We start from the raw sequence: 17953 nt of genomic DNA, 5'->3' as shown, positions 1-17953 counted from the left end.
TGTGTTCTCCCTGTGTCCGCGTGGGTTTCCTCCGGGTGCTCCGGTTTCCTCCCACAGTCCAAAAACACACGTTGGTAGGTGGATTGGCGACTCAAATGTATCCGTAGGTGTGAGTGTGTGAGCGAATGTGTGAGTGTGTGTGTGTTCCCCTTTGAAGGAGTGGGGTCCCCTCCAAGGTCAAAATAATTTTGAAATGTGACCCGACTGATGTCATGTGGGTTAAAAAAATTTAAAGGATTTGAAATTAAAGGATTTGATTTTTTATTAATTAATCTTGGGACTCAATGCTTGGACATAATTATGTATTAAACCAATATGATCAAACCTACATATGGTAGTCGATTAAACCTCTAAACCAGTCCCTTTCCTCTGAATTACATATTTAGAGATGGTCTTCAAGGAAAAATCTCCTGTGCTTTAAAAGTGGGTGTCTGAATTTGTCTACTCGACAACAATTGAGAAACTTTAATGGAGTGTCTCTTTAAAAAAAGTTTTTAAACTCTTTAAATAAACAGTTCTACTAAAAAAAAGTACCACTAGAAAAATTAAGGAAGGTCAGATAAAACACCTCTTATATAATATGACGGATAAAGTAATGTTTTCCCTCTGTAGGTGACTCCACTGCTCTGCTGACACTCTCTGAAAAGCATTGCTCTCCTCCACCCGTATTCAGGCAGGACAGCCGTCACTTTGCTATTCGACTGGCTACCAGTAAATCAACCGCCAATCAGAATGAGCGGATTGTTCACCAGTGTGAATTTTGTAGCCAATGATATCGCGGGATGGGCGGGGCTTGTTAGAAAACGGGTGGGAAAAAAGTTTGCGCTCGCGGAGCAATCAGTTAGTGATGGAAAATGGCGGATAGACTAGCCCGCTCACACTAGGAGTGAAAACACACAAAAAGTGCAGGAGGAAACTGTGGATGCTGAGCGGGGACGACAAGGGCTCTTCTTAGAGTTTTACTAAATTATTCCGTTTAAGAGCATGTCGCGTTGGGTCCCCACGAAAAAGGAAAAGTATGGAGTTGGTGAGTAACGACCGTTGCCGCACAAAGTTGGAGAGTGGAGATTATGGGCAGTTTTCTATCTCCACTTTACTGTTTTTCCCTCCTATTTCCCGAAGGCCTTGTTATAAATAACAGTGAGCAGACGTGAGTCCCCAAACCAGGGTAAGCGTGTGTGGTTTGGGAAGTGCTTCGCTTGTGTTTGAATACATGCAAATAAGTGGTTTTTGTGGGAGAACTGTGAGAATCTGTTCGCCGCTGGTTGTTTTCTACTTTTTATTGGAATTCTCCGTTCCACCTTAAAAAAGGGCAGCCGTTACAAGAAACACCAGCGCTGTTTAGGTGGAACAGAGCATTGTTGTGTAGAAAACACCTTTTATGTTGTGTTTGTGTGTTGGGAATGGCCAGAGTTTCCTGTGAGAAGGAGGAGGAGGGGGAGGAGGGCCTGGACGGGAGTGAGCGAGCTGTGATTAACGTTAGATCAATAAAAAAATGTATTCTCCATTAGAAGCCATGGTTCTTTAAAGAGCCCTGAAGAAAGTTAAATACCTTACGTATGTAAGTCTGTGTCTGGATAAATATTTCTGCTCTGTGATTAAAAACACTGCTGTAAATAGTTCTTTAAACATATATACGTTTTAGGTTTTATTGTGAAACACTTAGAAATAATAATAACTTCCTGCTGAGAATAAGCTGCAGTTTTTGTTTTCATTCACAGTTTCAAACACTGAGTCTCTTTCCTGATTGTTGCAGTGTTTGTCACTGCCCAGTAAACATTTAGCCGTTGATTCAACGTTGAAATAACGTAATGACTGCCGTCTAATCAACGTTCTCTTAAGGTTGAAAATGAAAGTTGAAAAGACGTCCAAACACAGACATTGAAAAGACGACTATTAGACGTATTTTTGGACGTCCATTGACGTTATTAATTGGTCCCGAAATAAATTACTTGTATAAAACGCGTTTTGGACGTCCACTGACGTTATCGATTGGTCACCACTTAACTAACTTATTAAGATGGATTTTGGACGTCCATTGACGTTTAAAATATGTCCTTGACGGACAGACTACTTTTAGATCTATTTTGAACGTCCAGGGACGTTCATTGTTTACTGGGTGATATAGCTGTAATATTGACGAGCAGCTGTAGTTACAACCATAAAATCAAGATTTGTTTTTAAATTATCAGTGTTTTGAAGTGGTTCAGTGCTGAGGAATGTGTTGTGAACTGTGTTGAAAGAGGTATTTTTTTTTGTTTAGTGTCAGGAATCTCCAGGAAGCTAGTGAGAGTGTGTTCTTGTTTGTACTTGTCTCTCTACCTGTAGAGACGAAAACCTGAACGACTAACTCCTTCCATGGTGCTTTATACATTTACATCTTTCACTTATTAACATTTATTAATGATTTTCCTGTAAACCTTGTGTGTGTAACATCCTTCTTGGAATGGTGTAAAGACTTTCAGATAAAATCCTTTCTCTTTTTTGTCACTTATCAGTCTTAAAATATGTTATCTGTCTCTCTCTGTCAGATAAAATAGCTTCTATTCTGACGTCCAAAGCTTTTTATAATCCGGAATATTGCGTATTTTCCCCGGGACTGTTTGCAAAGGTATGGGAATATGTCCTGTGTGAGAATTGGTAATTTTTTAGTTACTAGGCGACATGGTTATGCCATTTATTTTTATTTAAAAGTTCAAAGCTTATAGATTCTGTGGAATGGAGGTTATCTGCACTTGATCGTTGTTTATAAATTAGTGGTGTGTCCATGCCTGTCCCTGAGGACGCTGTGGGAAGAGAAGGATACAGGATGTCTCTGCAATGACGTTGGGCTCAAATGGAGAGGAAGACGGTCATTAAAGGGCCCACGTTCTGTCGCTTCGCAAAGTATTTCTTTTAATCCTGTGCCGTAAAAATGCACAATTTATTTTGGCATGACAATTATCCGGGTTCCTTCTATCCCTTAGAATTAAACAGTTGTTTTTGTTGCTGTGGTACCGTTTAAGACTGATGTGTGTATGTTTTACTGTTAACATTTACTCTCAACAGCAGGGTTAAAACGTTCAAAGCCAAATACACGAATGTGTGGTGAATTGAAAAAAAATCTATTTATATTATCTCTGCTATGCAGGATCTTTTGACTTTCTGGTTCTAGGTTATTTTTGTCCTGCACGCAGTCATAGCAGTAAGAGTTTTCATTCACATGAGTTTTCTGGTTGGTAATTTGATGAGTCATGTGTGATGAGGAATACACCAGAGAATTGCAGTGAGGAGGAGAGCAGCCTTTAGTCTGCTCTTTTGAAATACACAGCAGAGCTAACCACAAGTCTCCGTGTTAAAGGCTTGGGTTGCTGTGTGGGGGTGTGTGTATGTGTGGTGTGGCTTCTATTTTTTTCTGACTGCGCTCTCCTGCGTTTTTATTTGTACAAATACAAATACAGAACCTAGTACACCTAAGTTAGGCACTGTGCTGTAACACAAACATATTAAAGGACTGAATTTAAACAGTTCTTCTGTCTGATAGATTTGTGATCAACAAATCTATTCCCTTTATTTGCAGAACTGTATTGTCACCATGCTGCTTTATTGTTTTAAGTAGAAATCGTGGTTGATTCCTATTTTAATTTCTGGTACGGTTTCTCTCGTCTCATTTGGGATTATTATCGTGTCAGATGAACGTTATATTAATGTCCTACGATGCTGATTGGGCGATCATATCTTAGACGAGCAGTTTCTGGTAGACTTGCATACTTGCTAAGCTCTAATCTACTCTTTGGTGAACAGATCGCCACGTCTTGATAGGCTTTATGGAAGTTATACATTGTAAGTTTTAGCCTAATTGCTGCTGTGAATACTTACTGATGCAGTCCTGGGGTAGGGTGAGGTGGTGTGTATAAACAAATTTTCTCTGTTACAAGGTATATATTGATGATAAATGACAGGCCCATTTCTGTGAACAATGATCAGCTGACGCATTGTCTCCAAAAATAAAAACTGAACTGAGATCAGCAGTAACTTAACAGGCTAATGAAATGATAGTTCATTGTACTACACTCTACAGGAGAAGTGTCACAGGGCTGGTGATTTTCCCTTTCAAATGGTATTCTACTGAATAGATCAGACAAAACATTAAAATGAAATTGCTTGTTTGTACACTCATTTTATTAGCTTCACTTTACGATGTAACCACACACCGCACACGTCTTAAGCTGTTTATAAGGGGTGCATTCAAAATACGAATCCCAACATGTACAGTTTATGAACCTTGAAGTACTAGACCGCATTGATTGAAATCTTTTACCTGAGGGAAGCAATTAAACAGGGTGTGGGGAGGGAGGGCTCTTTAAAATTTCATCTCCCACATGTATGTGAACAGAATACATTTCAGACGAGATTGTAGCTGGGTGCTAATTTTTCTTGAAGATGTGAGAAGGGTTTTGTCCGGTGGCTTTATTGTTGGGCCAAGAAACCCCGGAACCAGGAAAGAAATGACGTGGGCGCAGTGTTTAAAAACTCTAGTAGCACTGCTGTGCCAGTTCCACGCATAACAGCATAACTCGTGCAAACAAAGCATCACCCTGTCGTCAGTCTCACCGCAGTGATGCAATGGATGTATGTTCCAATGCAATTGCAAAACCATACACTGTGTTTTCATTCCAGGCGTTTTAGATTTTAAGCTATTGAAAGCTTTGAGTTATTATGAAACCATAGATATATTCCAGTTTCCTTCTGGAAAAGTTAATGAGGTGTAACCTACAGAGTATACCGTTGCACTTGAGGACAACTGTTGTACAGTTTAAAGGTACATTTGCATTGGTCACATTACCACTGTCACTTTAAGTGTGTGAATAACACTTTCCCAAAACTTTGATTGCAAGAGTTTGAGTCATAGTTCATGACTAAGACAATGTTCTCTTGAATGGTCTTAGTGTGCAGTAGCAGCGTTTTTATTTATTTTTAAACCATGGCATAAAACATTGGAACATTGAAACAATGAAAGTTTGGCAGCATTGTTGCCAGAAGGTGCCTTTTAATATCAAATAAAATTGTAAATTAGGTACGAGCGGTATCCACATTTTTCATATGGTCATACCGTCTCAAAATATTATCAAGGTATACAAATTTCAGCAACTGATGCTGGAGGAACAGAAATGTAAAAAAATAAGTGAAACAAGAGACTTCAAGACATGGTCAGCTAACAGGCACCTGAGGTTTAGCACACCACAGCAGATGATTTTCCAGCCAGCTGAGGCTCAAAAAACACAGATTTAGAGGATAAAACCTCATACCTGTGAGCATAAAGTCCAGTATTTTGTTTGATTTTTGGCTTCATTCTTCTCTCTTTTAACCCAAACCCAGCGCTAAACTCACAACTGTGGTGGGCTACTGAGCTTGTGTTCTTTTCCCACCCGTTTGTGACATCACCAGTCAGTGAGCTCCAACAGTGCCCCCTCCCTGTGGCACTCTTAACTGCACATAAATTAACTTTATCGCCAAGTCCGTAGCCACAGAACAGAAATTTGACACACCCCACACACATCATAAGTACCGCCCTGATTGTGAGATACCATCCACATTTGTAAACACTGTGATATATGGTATTATAGTTATACCTCCCAACCCTAGTGTAAATGTTATTTTATAGATGTCAACATGTGGGCAAAAAAGTGACCTGAGGAACAATCCTCTGAGACTGGAATGGAAGCAGATGGTTTGTCTAAACTGCACTTCAATCAAAGACTGACAGGGGCATGGCACTTTTATGATTTATGTGTTCTCTCTGGACTTTTCACTGAATAGTGACAATCGTATTTATGAAATAAGTCAGGTGAGTAAGAGCAAGGAGAATATTTTCTCAACACAGGGGACAGAAACAAATACATACACATACAGGAGGTCCTCGGGTTACGTCAGTCCCGAGTTACGATGTTTCGTGGTTACAACACATTTCCCATTTACTGTATAGGCAAGGCAAGTTTATTTATAGATCCCCTTTCATACAGAAACAATTCAAAGTGCTTTACAGAAAAAGAAACAATTAAATTAAAAGCCAGAATAAAATCATAAATGTCCAATAAGACAATTACATAAAAAGAGTAAAATGATTAAAACGATTTAAAATGACAATAAAAGAAAATAAATAAAAGAAATAAAATGCCGTTACAGAAAAGTGCAGAGCTGTAAGCCTGCTCAAACCGGAATGTTTTAAGTCTTGATTTAAAAGTGTTTAAAGTAAAGTAAAGTAAAGTATAAAGCCTTGTTTCGACTTAAGTGGTTTTGCGTCATAAACGTAGTAACGCTAACTTCGTGTTTGGTGTGCGTGGCGGAAGAATACACAGTTACGCGGCTTGGGACCGAGGAGGACGGCGTCACCCCAGTCGCATTGTACGCCAGTTTTATGTTATTTACGTACAGTGTGTACGTATGTTCCGACTTACACCGAAAATCGGTTTACGACGCGACGTAGGAACGGATCAACGTCGTAAGTCGAGGACCCCGTATACTCTTTATATATATATTAGGCAGTGTGTTAGGACCAGTTCTACAATATTCTTTTTTTTATTATTATTGTTATAATTATTATTATTATTATTAATGTTATATATTTATTATTAGCATTATGAATTTTATTTATCATAACTCGCACCCAATTTGCAGTTGTAATTAAATTAGTTAAAAAAGACAATTCATAGCCTTTTGGTTTTTATTTTGTTGTTGTTACCCAGCCCTAGTCATTACTGAGCATTGCCAGAGTTATTAGAGAAAAAGAACTGAAGAAAAATGAGGAACTATAAGGGTTAAATCAACCAGCAGCTCTGCTAGGCTATGAGTTTAAGCGCAGGTATTTCAGGAAGTGCTCATTAAAAAAAAAAAAGCATGAGAATTACGAGCTGTAATCTATTAAGCCTTTCCCAATAGTCAAATAATATGCTGTTTTGTTAGTTTTTGCAGTTCATTCAAAATGAGCTTTATGTTCTAAATGAAAACATTGTGAAGTAGTTTGTATACGATGATTTCAAGCTTTGTATGCTTTGAACACTATTTTGAGAGTCTAGCTGGACAAATCCTGGTTAAAGCTGTAAATTGTCATTGGATACATTTTGAAGCCGTGTGTTAATTAGAGAATACACAAAAACATCGTGTATCTGTGCCCTTGTCTACATGCATTTGAAAATGGATTAATCTTAATTATGTTATTATTTTTGTCTTCTGTGCTGATTCATAGCTGTGAACCACTCTCTTACAACAGCAGTGGCCTGAGAAGTAAGGTTCGGTGTGTCTCTTCATTAGCCTTTAGCCTTTAGCCGAGGCCTCCCACTCTGGCTGAGTCATTCCTGCAAATCTTTCTTCTTCACTTTGTGTCTGAGACGGGCAATGTGCTGTGAGTTTGGATCAGGTTGAACAAGAACATCCCTTCTTTCTCCACGTCCCTCTGGCTGGCCTTTGTTGAAGCTAAACCAGAGCTTTCCCCACTATTACTTTTTTTTCCACATGTCAGGAATGTGTGATTGGCTTCTGATGACTATGGTGCCTTTAGTCATTCTGCTGTTGACTGAGGGTTTTTGGGTAGAGAATTAAATCACTGCTTAAGGTAGATTTAAACATTTTAAGCTGGGGATGTTGAACAGAATCCTTACCTCAGCCACCACTTTCCCTGAAGGTGCAGGCTTCTACCTTGATAGCCTTGTATTTTTTTTCCTGAGTTGTTCTTTGAGAAACTGTGATGTGAAGGTTGCCTGGAGGCTGCAAGACTGAGTTAAACTTCCTGTTTTCCTGTTTCCTGGTTGGAGTGCAGCATTCCACAGGCATGCTTCTAATACCTCCCTGCTGCGTCACCAGAAACGAGGAGCTTTAGTGAAACTCCAGCCAGCTGGCAGGCACAGCCTGCTTTAGTATAAAGAATTGTTTAGATCCTAGCTCCTGCCAGTTTTAATACACTATTTTCAAATGTTTGTGAATGCATGCTCATCTAGTTCTCTTGTTGAAATCTAGTATATGAACAGGGATTTTCTGCTCCTCTTTGTTGCAGTAACAGCTTCTACCCTTCTGGGAAGGCTTAACGTTAGATATGGAGACATTTTATTGCAAGTATTGGATTGCTTCAAGCCACTAAAGCATATGTGAGTTAATTAGAAAGTTAAGTGATATTGGGTGATTAGTTCAAACAGAACTCCAGCTCATCCCCAAGGTGCTCCATCACCTGTTTTAAGGGGTGTTATGTCTCTGAAGCTGTCTCTGACCTATGGTGGACATTGTGACCGTAGATATTTACTGTGGCCCATCCCTGGAGACCATGGGTGCCCTTTTGGCATCACAGTAAATTTGGACCTCTGAACTGCCATATAGAATATTTGTATAATAATAAAACGTTTTTTCCTCTATTTTCTTCTAAACTAAGGGTGCACAACTCGGGTCCTGGTGAATCACCAATGCGTGCAGGACTCCATCCGTCTAGGACCGGAGTTGTGCACCCTTGTTTAAAGCTCTTAAAGCAACTTCATGCAAAATCCTCTTTGCAGTCTATCTCAGTTGTCACATGGATTTAAACATGTGCTCTGCATTTCTTTTTTTTTCTTTGGGGGCACTTTAAATCTTAAAATCTGAATTGTTCACCTATCAGTCAGACCTGCTGTCTGTGCCAGTACACTGCCATTTTCTAGTGCCAAAAGAAAGTCAGCAGATCAAAAGTGTGGAAGGAATTCATGTTGGTCCTTGTTGTTGGCACACAGAAACGTGTGTGAAATCTGATCCAGACCCTCGGGGAATCAGCATTGTTTTCTGCCATTCTCCTCGGCTTGAGACAAATGAATTCAAATCCGCTTTGGAAACTGCAACACTGACTTGAGAATATTGTCCTGTTGAAGCACTTCTACCCCTTGGAGACTCTGAAATGTTTTAACCAGGGAGAGAAGTGCCTGTCTTTTTTCTTTCTCTATATATTTTTACCTGCTTAGTTTACAAAAACAAACCTGCTATGTGGAGAAATGTATTTTCTAGATGAATTAGCAGTTAGTTGTCAGCTAAATGAAAATGCGTGTTTTAAATTATCCTACTGCTTTCTCTTAAATTAAGAAACTGAGCCTGAAAGACATCCTATTTATAAGCATTTTTCCCCAAATAGTGTTTTTATTTAAACCTTTTAAAGAGATTTCTAGGTTCTTTCTAGGCAATATTTAAAATGTTCTCCATGCTTCATTGTTATTTAGTTATATCCATTTTTATTCTTTGAATGTTTTTTTAAAACTGAGATTAATCATCAAATAATTCACACTGGCAGCCCTAATTAGGTTGAATGAAGGACATGGGGCTGAAAAAGACTCAGATAAGAATTGTAGCAACATATTGGTATTTTTGTCCTTTGTTGAAGAATGGGTCTTTTTGCCATTTACACACCCCGTATGCCTTTGTGCAATAGTTGTTGCCAAAGGAAATGAGGTAGTATAAAGAAAGTCAATGGCATGTATTTTTAAAAACTTCTATGTTGTTGCCTTAACTGTGGTCTGAGGTATTGTCACTAAGAAGCAAGACTAAATTTGACACAAAGTTGAAGCCCAGAGCAGACTGATAAATATTAAATTCTATTCCAGAAATGTGCAGCTCTTTGTGTGATGTTGCATAACCTGCAGCTGCATAGTTCTATTGTGGTGTCCTGTTTGTGTCTTTGAGGTTACAAGCCCTACTTGGCCTATCTTCCTGCTACCATCCAACAAGCCTCATATACTCCTCTATATTTTTGGTGGAGGAATTTTTGGAAGATGTTTTTTCTTCCACCATAGTCCTGTTTCAAATCCAGGATAACAACCTGTTTATTTGTTTGGTTGTTTGTACCTGTTTTTCTGAGGGTGATATAGTCGTGAGCTGATACATGTTTGTGTGTTAAAATAAATATATTAAGTTAAGGGGGAAGGAAGTATGCAGACCAACACATTGACTATAGTCTGTATTTGTGCAACTACACTATATTGTTTGGAAGTTCGGGTGTTCCAAACACTTCCATGGCCACTGGTATATAAAACCAAGCACCTAGGTATGCAGCCTGCTTCTACAAACATTTGTAAAAAAAGGGTCACTCTCAGGAGCTCAGTGAATTCTAGCGTGGTACGGTGAAAAGATGACACCTGTGCAACAAAATCAGTCAAGAAATCTCCTCCCTACTAAATATTCCACAGTCAACTGTCAGTGGAATTATAACAAAGTGGAGGTGATTGGGAATGACAGCAACTTGTCCGTGAAGTGATAGGCCACATAAAATTACAGAGCGGGGTTAGCTGATGTTGTGGTGCAAAACTTCATGTGGCCTTTTGATTAGCTGAAGAACAGTGTGTAGACAGCTACATGGAATGGGTTTCCATGGCCAAGCTCTGCCACTGGGCTCGCGTAGATGTGTACTCTGGAGTGACAAATCATGCTTCTCCATCTGGCAATCCGATGGAAGAGTCTGGATTTGCCGATTGCTAGGAGAACGGTCCTTGTATAGTGTAGGGGTTGCTTTTCAGGATTTGTTCTCAGCCCTTTTCTTAATGCTTCAGCCTACCAACAGATACCAACTTTATGGGAACAGTTTGGGGACGGCCCCTTCCTGTTCCAACATGACTGTGCACCAGTGCACAAAGCAAGGTCCATAAAGACATGGATGAGCAAGCTTAATGTGGAAGAACATCACTGGCTTGCACAACCCTGACCTCAACCCGATAGAACACTTCTGGGATGAAGTAGAGCAGAGATTGAGAGCCAGGCCTTCTCGTCCAACATCAGTGTCTGACCTCACAAATGCGCTTCTGGAAGAAGGGTCAAATATTCCCATCAACACACTCTTAAACCTTGTGGAAATCCTTCCCAGAAGAGGTGAATCAGTTATAGCTGCAAAGGCTGGACCAGCTTAAAGGCTAAGCACCAGCTCTATGAAAGTGTCAAACAAATAAATACAGTGGAATTTGAGTTCCTAACTTGTGTTTATTGATAGTCAGAAAACATGTTATTTCTTACAAATTCAAGGAATAAGGTTTAAAAGACTGTTGGTCCCCCAAGCGGTGTTTGTAAACTCTAATAGGCGTCTTGCCTGTGACGTAGACGGTGGACAACAACTCTAGAAGTTGCACTTAATTTAATGCAAAATGATGAAAAGGTGTGTTGTTTTTGGCTGCAATCATTCAATGTACAGTGGGACATCTGTGCACAAATGGCCCAAAGATCCCAAAATATCCAGAAAATGGACTAAATTTGTCAACTTTAAACGGGCACTTTGGAAAGGACCATCCGCTCACTCCGTTATCTGTAGCTCATTTCACTGGCGCTTTTCCAACAATATGGGCATGTAAGGACACCAACGAAAGGTGTTCAAGAGCCTCTGTAACATGGAGGTAAACAGGGTAAGGACACTCACTTCGCCTGTTTTAGTTGGTGTTAGTTAACGTTAGCTTGACTCGCTAAACTCGGTGGCTCAGATTATACTCGGCTACGTAGCTGCATTACGGAGGTTTATAGTGTCGGATGAATTCGAGTTCGACTTTGATCACATTTACAAGAATAACGGTACCTCTACATTTGAGTTTAGCTTATTGCTAGGTTATTGTCATGAATAATGTTGGTTATTTAGCTAGATACTGTCATAACAGTCAGTCATAACGGTGTTTTACCGCGGCATTGTTCAGCTGTTGTCCACCAGTGACGTCACGGTCGCGTTCAAGAATTTCCGTAGCGAGCTCGGGTTTTTCCGTCAATTTAATAAAATTGTCAGTTTTAAAACAAATTAAGCTGCTATTTTCATTTTAATTCATACTTATATATGTCAGCAACTACAATAATGTGAAATATTCATGGAGGTCCATTAAGTGGTGCTTAGCCTTTAAGAGTTTTCACTCACGTTCATTTGGGTACGAAGGCAGACAACTGAATACTTTTGTCAGTGTAGTGTACAAAGTGCAGTGGAGCTCATGTAATGGACAGTGAGTGACAATGAGATACAATTTACGTTGTGAATGATCTGTAAATATGGTAAAGATTTTGTTAAAACTGGGCATATTTTACACAAATTAAACCATTAATGTGATGTTTTGGACAGGTGGTGAGTTTAATGTGTCATGACAGCTCTCCTGAAAATCAGTGTTATTGTGTGACACTTATATTGGTATAGAGGTATTGATCTCGTCCAGCAGTGTACCTATTTGATTCTGTCTCCTTTTTTCTCTTCCTCAGTCCAGTGTGGTGGTTATAGTTATGGTTTTCCAGTTCAGTGTAGTCACACTTTGGCTTCTCTTATGGGGAAAAGATGCTTTCTGTGGCTTTACTGAACTGGAGTGTGGAAGCCACAGCCCTAGCCGGGACAAACAGACAAATTGTGCATACACACACACAGACAGGTTAGTTTTTTTCCTACATGCTCCTGTCTTTTGCCTTTTGCAGTGCAGACTGAAGATGTGAAGATATCTTCTTTTTTTCTTGCTTACTTTCCTGCTTTGTCTCACTCTAACTCAGAGAAATAGGAGTTGACTGTCTGACTCACTGTGTCTCGTTTGTGAGCGAGTAACAGACTATTGTTTGCGCACTCATTAAAACGACTCATTCATTTTCATTTCAGCAGTTTCACACAAGTAGAAAGAGGAAAAACCCACCTCTCTGAAATGGAGATGCAATTAAGCAGCAAGCCCAGCACGCGATGCGAGTGCAATTGTTTTCCTTTTTAAAGCTTTCCTAAAGTCTTCGGCACAGCTGGAACATGAACGTGTTAATGTTATGAAAGCAAATGGCACTCTTTATTAGCGATTAGCACAGCAGTGCTTGGCTTACACCCCCCCTCCCCCCCTTTTCCGCCCCCCTCTGCTCCTCTTTACAGGAAATGCATTATCCAACAAACCTTACTGACAGAGCTTCATAATTAGACACCTGTTTGTGTGCGCATGTGCGTGCATGTTTTTATTCAGGGCTTCTGCCTTGAAAGTGTCTAAAGCATCCAAAGAATGAATGTGAAGGCCTATTCATACTGATTTTTATAGACAAAAAATATTCATGTCAGTCTTTGAAAATGAACATGCACATTAATGGTGTTTTTCACGTTGAATCTGACAGACTGATGCACTGTATAACTGCTCTGTCAGGCTGCTTGCTCTATTTTCTGCACTCTATGTATACGTTAATATTAGGCTGACCCAGCAAAGGTCCACTCATGATTGCAGACTAAAGAAATTCACCATAAACAAGATCCAAAATAGGGGTGCGGTGCAATGCCTATCGGGCACAGAGCGGAAGCAAAGGGGCCCCTGGTATCGCGGAACTTGGCAGCGGAAACTGGTTCATGGTACGTGGATCGTAACCTCACTGGGAGTGAAAGAGCCAGAGCTGGTGCGTGAGGTTGAGAGATACCAGCTAGATATAGTTGGGCTCACCTTTACACACAGTGTGAGCTCTGGAACCAAACTCCTCGATAGGGGTTGGTCTCTCTCCTACTCAGGAGTTGCACAGGATGAGAGGGACTGGGCGGGTGTTGGGATACTCAAGTCCCCGGCTGGTGGCTGTGCAGTTGGAGTTTGTCCCAGTAAATGAGAATGTCGCCTAAATGTGGCTTTAGCTTGCAGAGAGGAAAACTTTGACTGTTGTGTGTGCATATGCACCGAACAGCAGCTCGAGTCTTCGACCTTCTTAGAGGTAGTGAGTGGGGTTCTAGAGGGGATTCCATGCACTGACTCTATTGTTTTACTGGGGGACTTCAATGCTCACATTGGCAATGCCTGGGAAACCTGGAGAGGAGTGATTGGGAGGAACGGCCTGCCTGATCTGAACCCGAGTGGGGTGATGTTATTGGACTTCTATGCTAGTCATGGTTTGTCCATAATGAAAACCATGTTCGGACATGATGTTGCTCATAAATGTACTGGGTACCAGAGCACCCTGGGCCAAAGGTCAATGGTAGACTTTGTGGTCATGTCTTCTGATCTGAGGCCATATGTTTTGGATGCTCGGGTAAAGAGAGGGGCTGAGCTGTCAAACGATCACATCTGGTGGTGAGTTTGATCTGATGGCGGGGAAAGCTGCAAGACAGACCTGGTAAGCCCAAACGTATAGTGAGGGTGTGCTGGGAAAAGCTGGCAGAGGACTCTGTCCGGATGGATTTCAAATCTCACCTTCGAGAGAACTCCTCATGTTCCAGGAGGAGGTAGGGGAAATGGAACTTCCCTTATGGAAGCATCTGCATATAGCTGTGGTCAAATTCTTGTTGGTGCCTGTTGGTGGACACCGGAGGTGAGGGAGGCTGTCAAGCGGAAAAAGGAGGCTTTTCGGGCTTGGCTGGTTCGGCGAACTTCCGATTCTGCGGATGGGTACCGGCAGGCGAAAAAGGCTGCAGCTGTGGCAGTTGCTGAAGCAAACTCCAGAGTATGGGAGGAGTTTGGAGAGGCCATGCAGAATGACTTCTGGATGGCCTCAGAGGTTCGGGAAAACACTCTGACAGTCCGAGTGGGGACACTGTCCAAGCTGTGCTCAGTAAAGATGGTGAACCTCTAAACTCGACTGAGCGTATTGTTAGGAGTTGGAAGGAGCACTTTGAGGAACTCCTTAACCCGAGAGACATGCCTCCTGTGCAGGAGGTAGGGCCAGAAGTGTCTGGGGTGTCAGATTTAATTTCCTTGGCTGAAGTGTTGAAAAAGCTTCGCAGTGGCAAAGCCCCAGGAGTGGATGAGATTCGCCCAGAGTTACTGAAGGCACTCGATACTGTGGGGCTGTCTTGGATGACATGCCTCTACAATATTTCATGGACCTCGGGAACGGTGCCTTTGGATTGGCAAACAGGGGTGGTGGTTCCTATTTTTAAAAAAGGGTACTGGAGGAAGTGAGCCAATTATCGTGGCATCACACTTCACAGCCTCCCTGGGAAAGTCTATGCCAAGCTGCAAAGGAGAATTCATCCGATGGTTGATCCTAGGTTTTGAGGAACAATGCGGATTTTGTCCAGGCCGTGGACCTATGGACCAACTCTTTACTTTTTAACAGATGATTGCGATGAGACAGATGATCGCTGCTCCTTCACGTTGAGACGAGTCAGTTGAGGTGGTTCTGGCATCTGGTAATGATGCCTCCTGGGCGCTTCCCACTGGAGGTATGCAACCAAATGGAAGGAGGCCCCGGGGTAGACCCAGGACACGCTGGAGGGATTATAAATCCCGGCTGGCCTGGGAACGCCTGGGGATCCCTCAGGAGGAGCTGGTGGAAGTTGTGGGGGACAGAGACGTTGGGGCTTCTTTGCTCGCCCTGTTGCCACCGAGACCCTGAAATGGATAACGGAAAAGACGATGATGATTGTGCCCTAAAAGATCTGCAAATGATAGCTTCCTCTGCTGCTGGGTACTTTAGTGTTTTTTTAAACACATGCAGATGTTTAGTCAATGAGTTGAACTTTGTGTGAAAATTCCATTGCATTCATATTTGTTTTTATTTTAAACCCCCAAAAATTGAATAGGCTTTTAGGCTGCACAAAGCCAAAAAAGGGATATTGGCCAGACAAAGCTGTAATCAACCAGTAAATAAATAAGGCTTGTTTAATTATCCAGAAAACTGTTTTGAAACAGGTTTTTGTTTATAGGCTTTGCTCCTGGCTGATGGCTTGAGTCCCTGAGGGCACTTGCTTCTGATGCCTGCTAAGAGAGAGGAAAGGCAGTGAACTGATTGCTACACAAGGATTTCAAACGTCATATTTGGTGGAAAACTAAATGCTACTTACCTTTTTATTATAATTATTTTTTAAATGTACCCCCCCATACCTTTTCAGTAAACAGTAATGTGCAATTTGTAGTAAAAATATTCTACTCTGGTATAATAGAGTGAGTCTCTCTCTCTATCTCTCTGCAAATAGAGCTTGCTTCAACAAATTATTTTAGTAATGTCATGAAAACCTTTTAGCCAAGCCTCTTTCAAAGCTGTGTGATGACCTGTAACTTTTCTGGACATTACTTGGAGGAGCTGTATTTGCTAAACTGTAATGTTCAAATCACGTGTACCGAACTTATCCTGCCATCCCGCCTAATAAAAAGTCTGGGTAACACACACAGATGAATTGTACCAACAACTAGAAACTTTTAGAAATCTGCATGACACAAAAATACTATTTCACTATGAATTGACAAGATGAAGTGAAATTGCAAGTTGAGTGCCTTGAAGTTCTAGCCCATGTGTAAAAACTCTGGCAAATGTGTGTGTTTTTATAATAACGCTGTTTAGCAAGCAGTTGCTTCAATCCTCAAACATCTTTGTATATTTTCTTGTTTGCTACTTCAGTCCTTGGTTGATTCACACCAGATGATTTAAAACATAAAAAACACATAAAATATAGGATATGGGCCCTAGCGCTGTAAACATCCTTCCTGTCTTAGTGTTAGTATCAGAACGGAACATGCACTGATTCTTTAAAATTTTTTTAAGGCAATGTTTCATTTCTCCTCAGTACTGTTATTTCTTTAAAAATGTTTTTTGCATCATTTTCAAGGAGGGGACTTACTCTCACACAAAGGTTGCAAACTCATAGGTTGCAAAACATATTGTTGTTGTCAGTGTCCTAGACATTTGGGTGGTGGATCATTCTCGGTGCTGCAGTGACACTAACGTTTTGGTGGTGTGTTAGTGTGTGTTGCACTGGTACGAGCGGATCAGACTGTATTAAACACTGTATCCATTCACTGTTCACTCTGTTAGACACTTCTACCTCGTTCACTTTGTAGACGTAAAGTCACAGACAGTAGCTCATCTGTCCTTGCACAGTTCTTTAGTCCTCCATCAGTGGACACAAGGCGCTGTCGGCTGGATGTTTTTGGTCGGTCGACTATTTTCAGTCCAGCAATGACACTGAGGATTTAAAAAACTCAAGCAGTCCTGCTGTGTCTGATCCAATCGAATGCTAACACACCACCAACGTGTCACTGCAGTGCTGACAATGATCCACCACCCCAATCTGCTCTGTTGGGGGTCCTGTCCGTTGAAGATGCATGAATGTAACATTAAGCCATTTTAATGTGGGACTTAGGAGCGGCAGAATGTTACAGAGCACTGGTGAAGGAGGAAAGATGCTTAGAACATCTTTAGAATTTAAAAAAAGCACTTAATCATATTTACAGCAGAGCAGTGGAGAGTTTATAATTCTGGTTAGAATGCAATGTTTGCTTCAGGAGACACTTTGTTTTTGTCTGTAGTAAGCTTATTTGTCACTGAGTTATTAGGCACTCTGGTGTGGTGCCCAATCTCAACTCCCTGTCCTTACCTTTCCATGATGGGGAGGTGACATTGGGCACCACACTGTAGCTCTGTCCCTGCTCCAGGTTTCCCCCGACACAGAACAAATTTATGTTATGTGCTGTGCTGGTGTGACTGCGTTTGGGAGACTGTTGTTAACTTTGGTTTACGCTGTATGTGTGTTTTCAAACAGCTGTAATTGACCATGGTTTTTAATGAATGAATATAACTGAAACGGTAATACTAACACTCATGGGTTTACAGTGGGTTATCGTAAAACTGAGTCTACAGTCTCCCTATGTTGTCTTGCTGAAAAATAATCCATTACATTGACATTGTGTAGATCCAGTTCTTTACCCTTGTGTGAGGCATCATAATATGCATTTAAAAACATTAATTTGCAAGTCTTAAATCATGAGAAAGGTGGAAGTTACAGCAGAGTTCTTGCAGTGATGGCTGTGGTTTTTGCATCTGGTCACTTCCTTTTTTCTTTGGCCCACATCTCACTACTGCTGAAGGTGAGCTTTGTTCTCTCTTCTGAAAGCTGTGTCTGTCCAGTATGTGTCCCCCACATCACACACCCACGCTCAATTCAGCTTCTCATTCTAAGTGTCCTGGTCTATATTCAATGTTGGCTTTTGCTGTCTAGATACTTACAATTGCATTTGCATGTGTAAGTTGGGTATGATCCCTGAACAACATTCTGGTTTGGAGAACTTTCAGTTTAATGTGACTCTCATTT

At 41.0% G+C, this 17953-nt stretch overlaps 1 protein-coding gene across 2 annotated transcripts in view; it reads left to right on the top strand.

Moving 5' to 3' along the window:
* Window positions 1–852: 852 nt before the first annotated feature.
* dock1 (dedicator of cytokinesis 1) overlaps window positions 853–17953 on the top strand; it is a 258525-nt gene continuing 241424 nt past the window's right edge. For both annotated transcript variants that reach the window (XM_066662743.1, XM_066662746.1), the window contains exon 1: window positions 853–1027. In XM_066662743.1, the coding sequence (XP_066518840.1) occupies window positions 985–1027 (43 nt within the window). In that variant the 5' untranslated portion in view covers window positions 853–984. The remainder of the gene's footprint in view (window positions 1028–17953) is intronic.

This window comes from Hoplias malabaricus, chromosome 3 (assembly GCF_029633855.1).
Source record: "Hoplias malabaricus isolate fHopMal1 chromosome 3, fHopMal1.hap1, whole genome shotgun sequence".
NCBI lineage: Eukaryota > Metazoa > Chordata > Actinopteri > Characiformes > Erythrinidae > Hoplias > Hoplias malabaricus.
The sequence above is the reverse complement of the archived record's forward strand: the minus strand, read 5'-3'. Positions and strand labels throughout refer to the sequence as shown.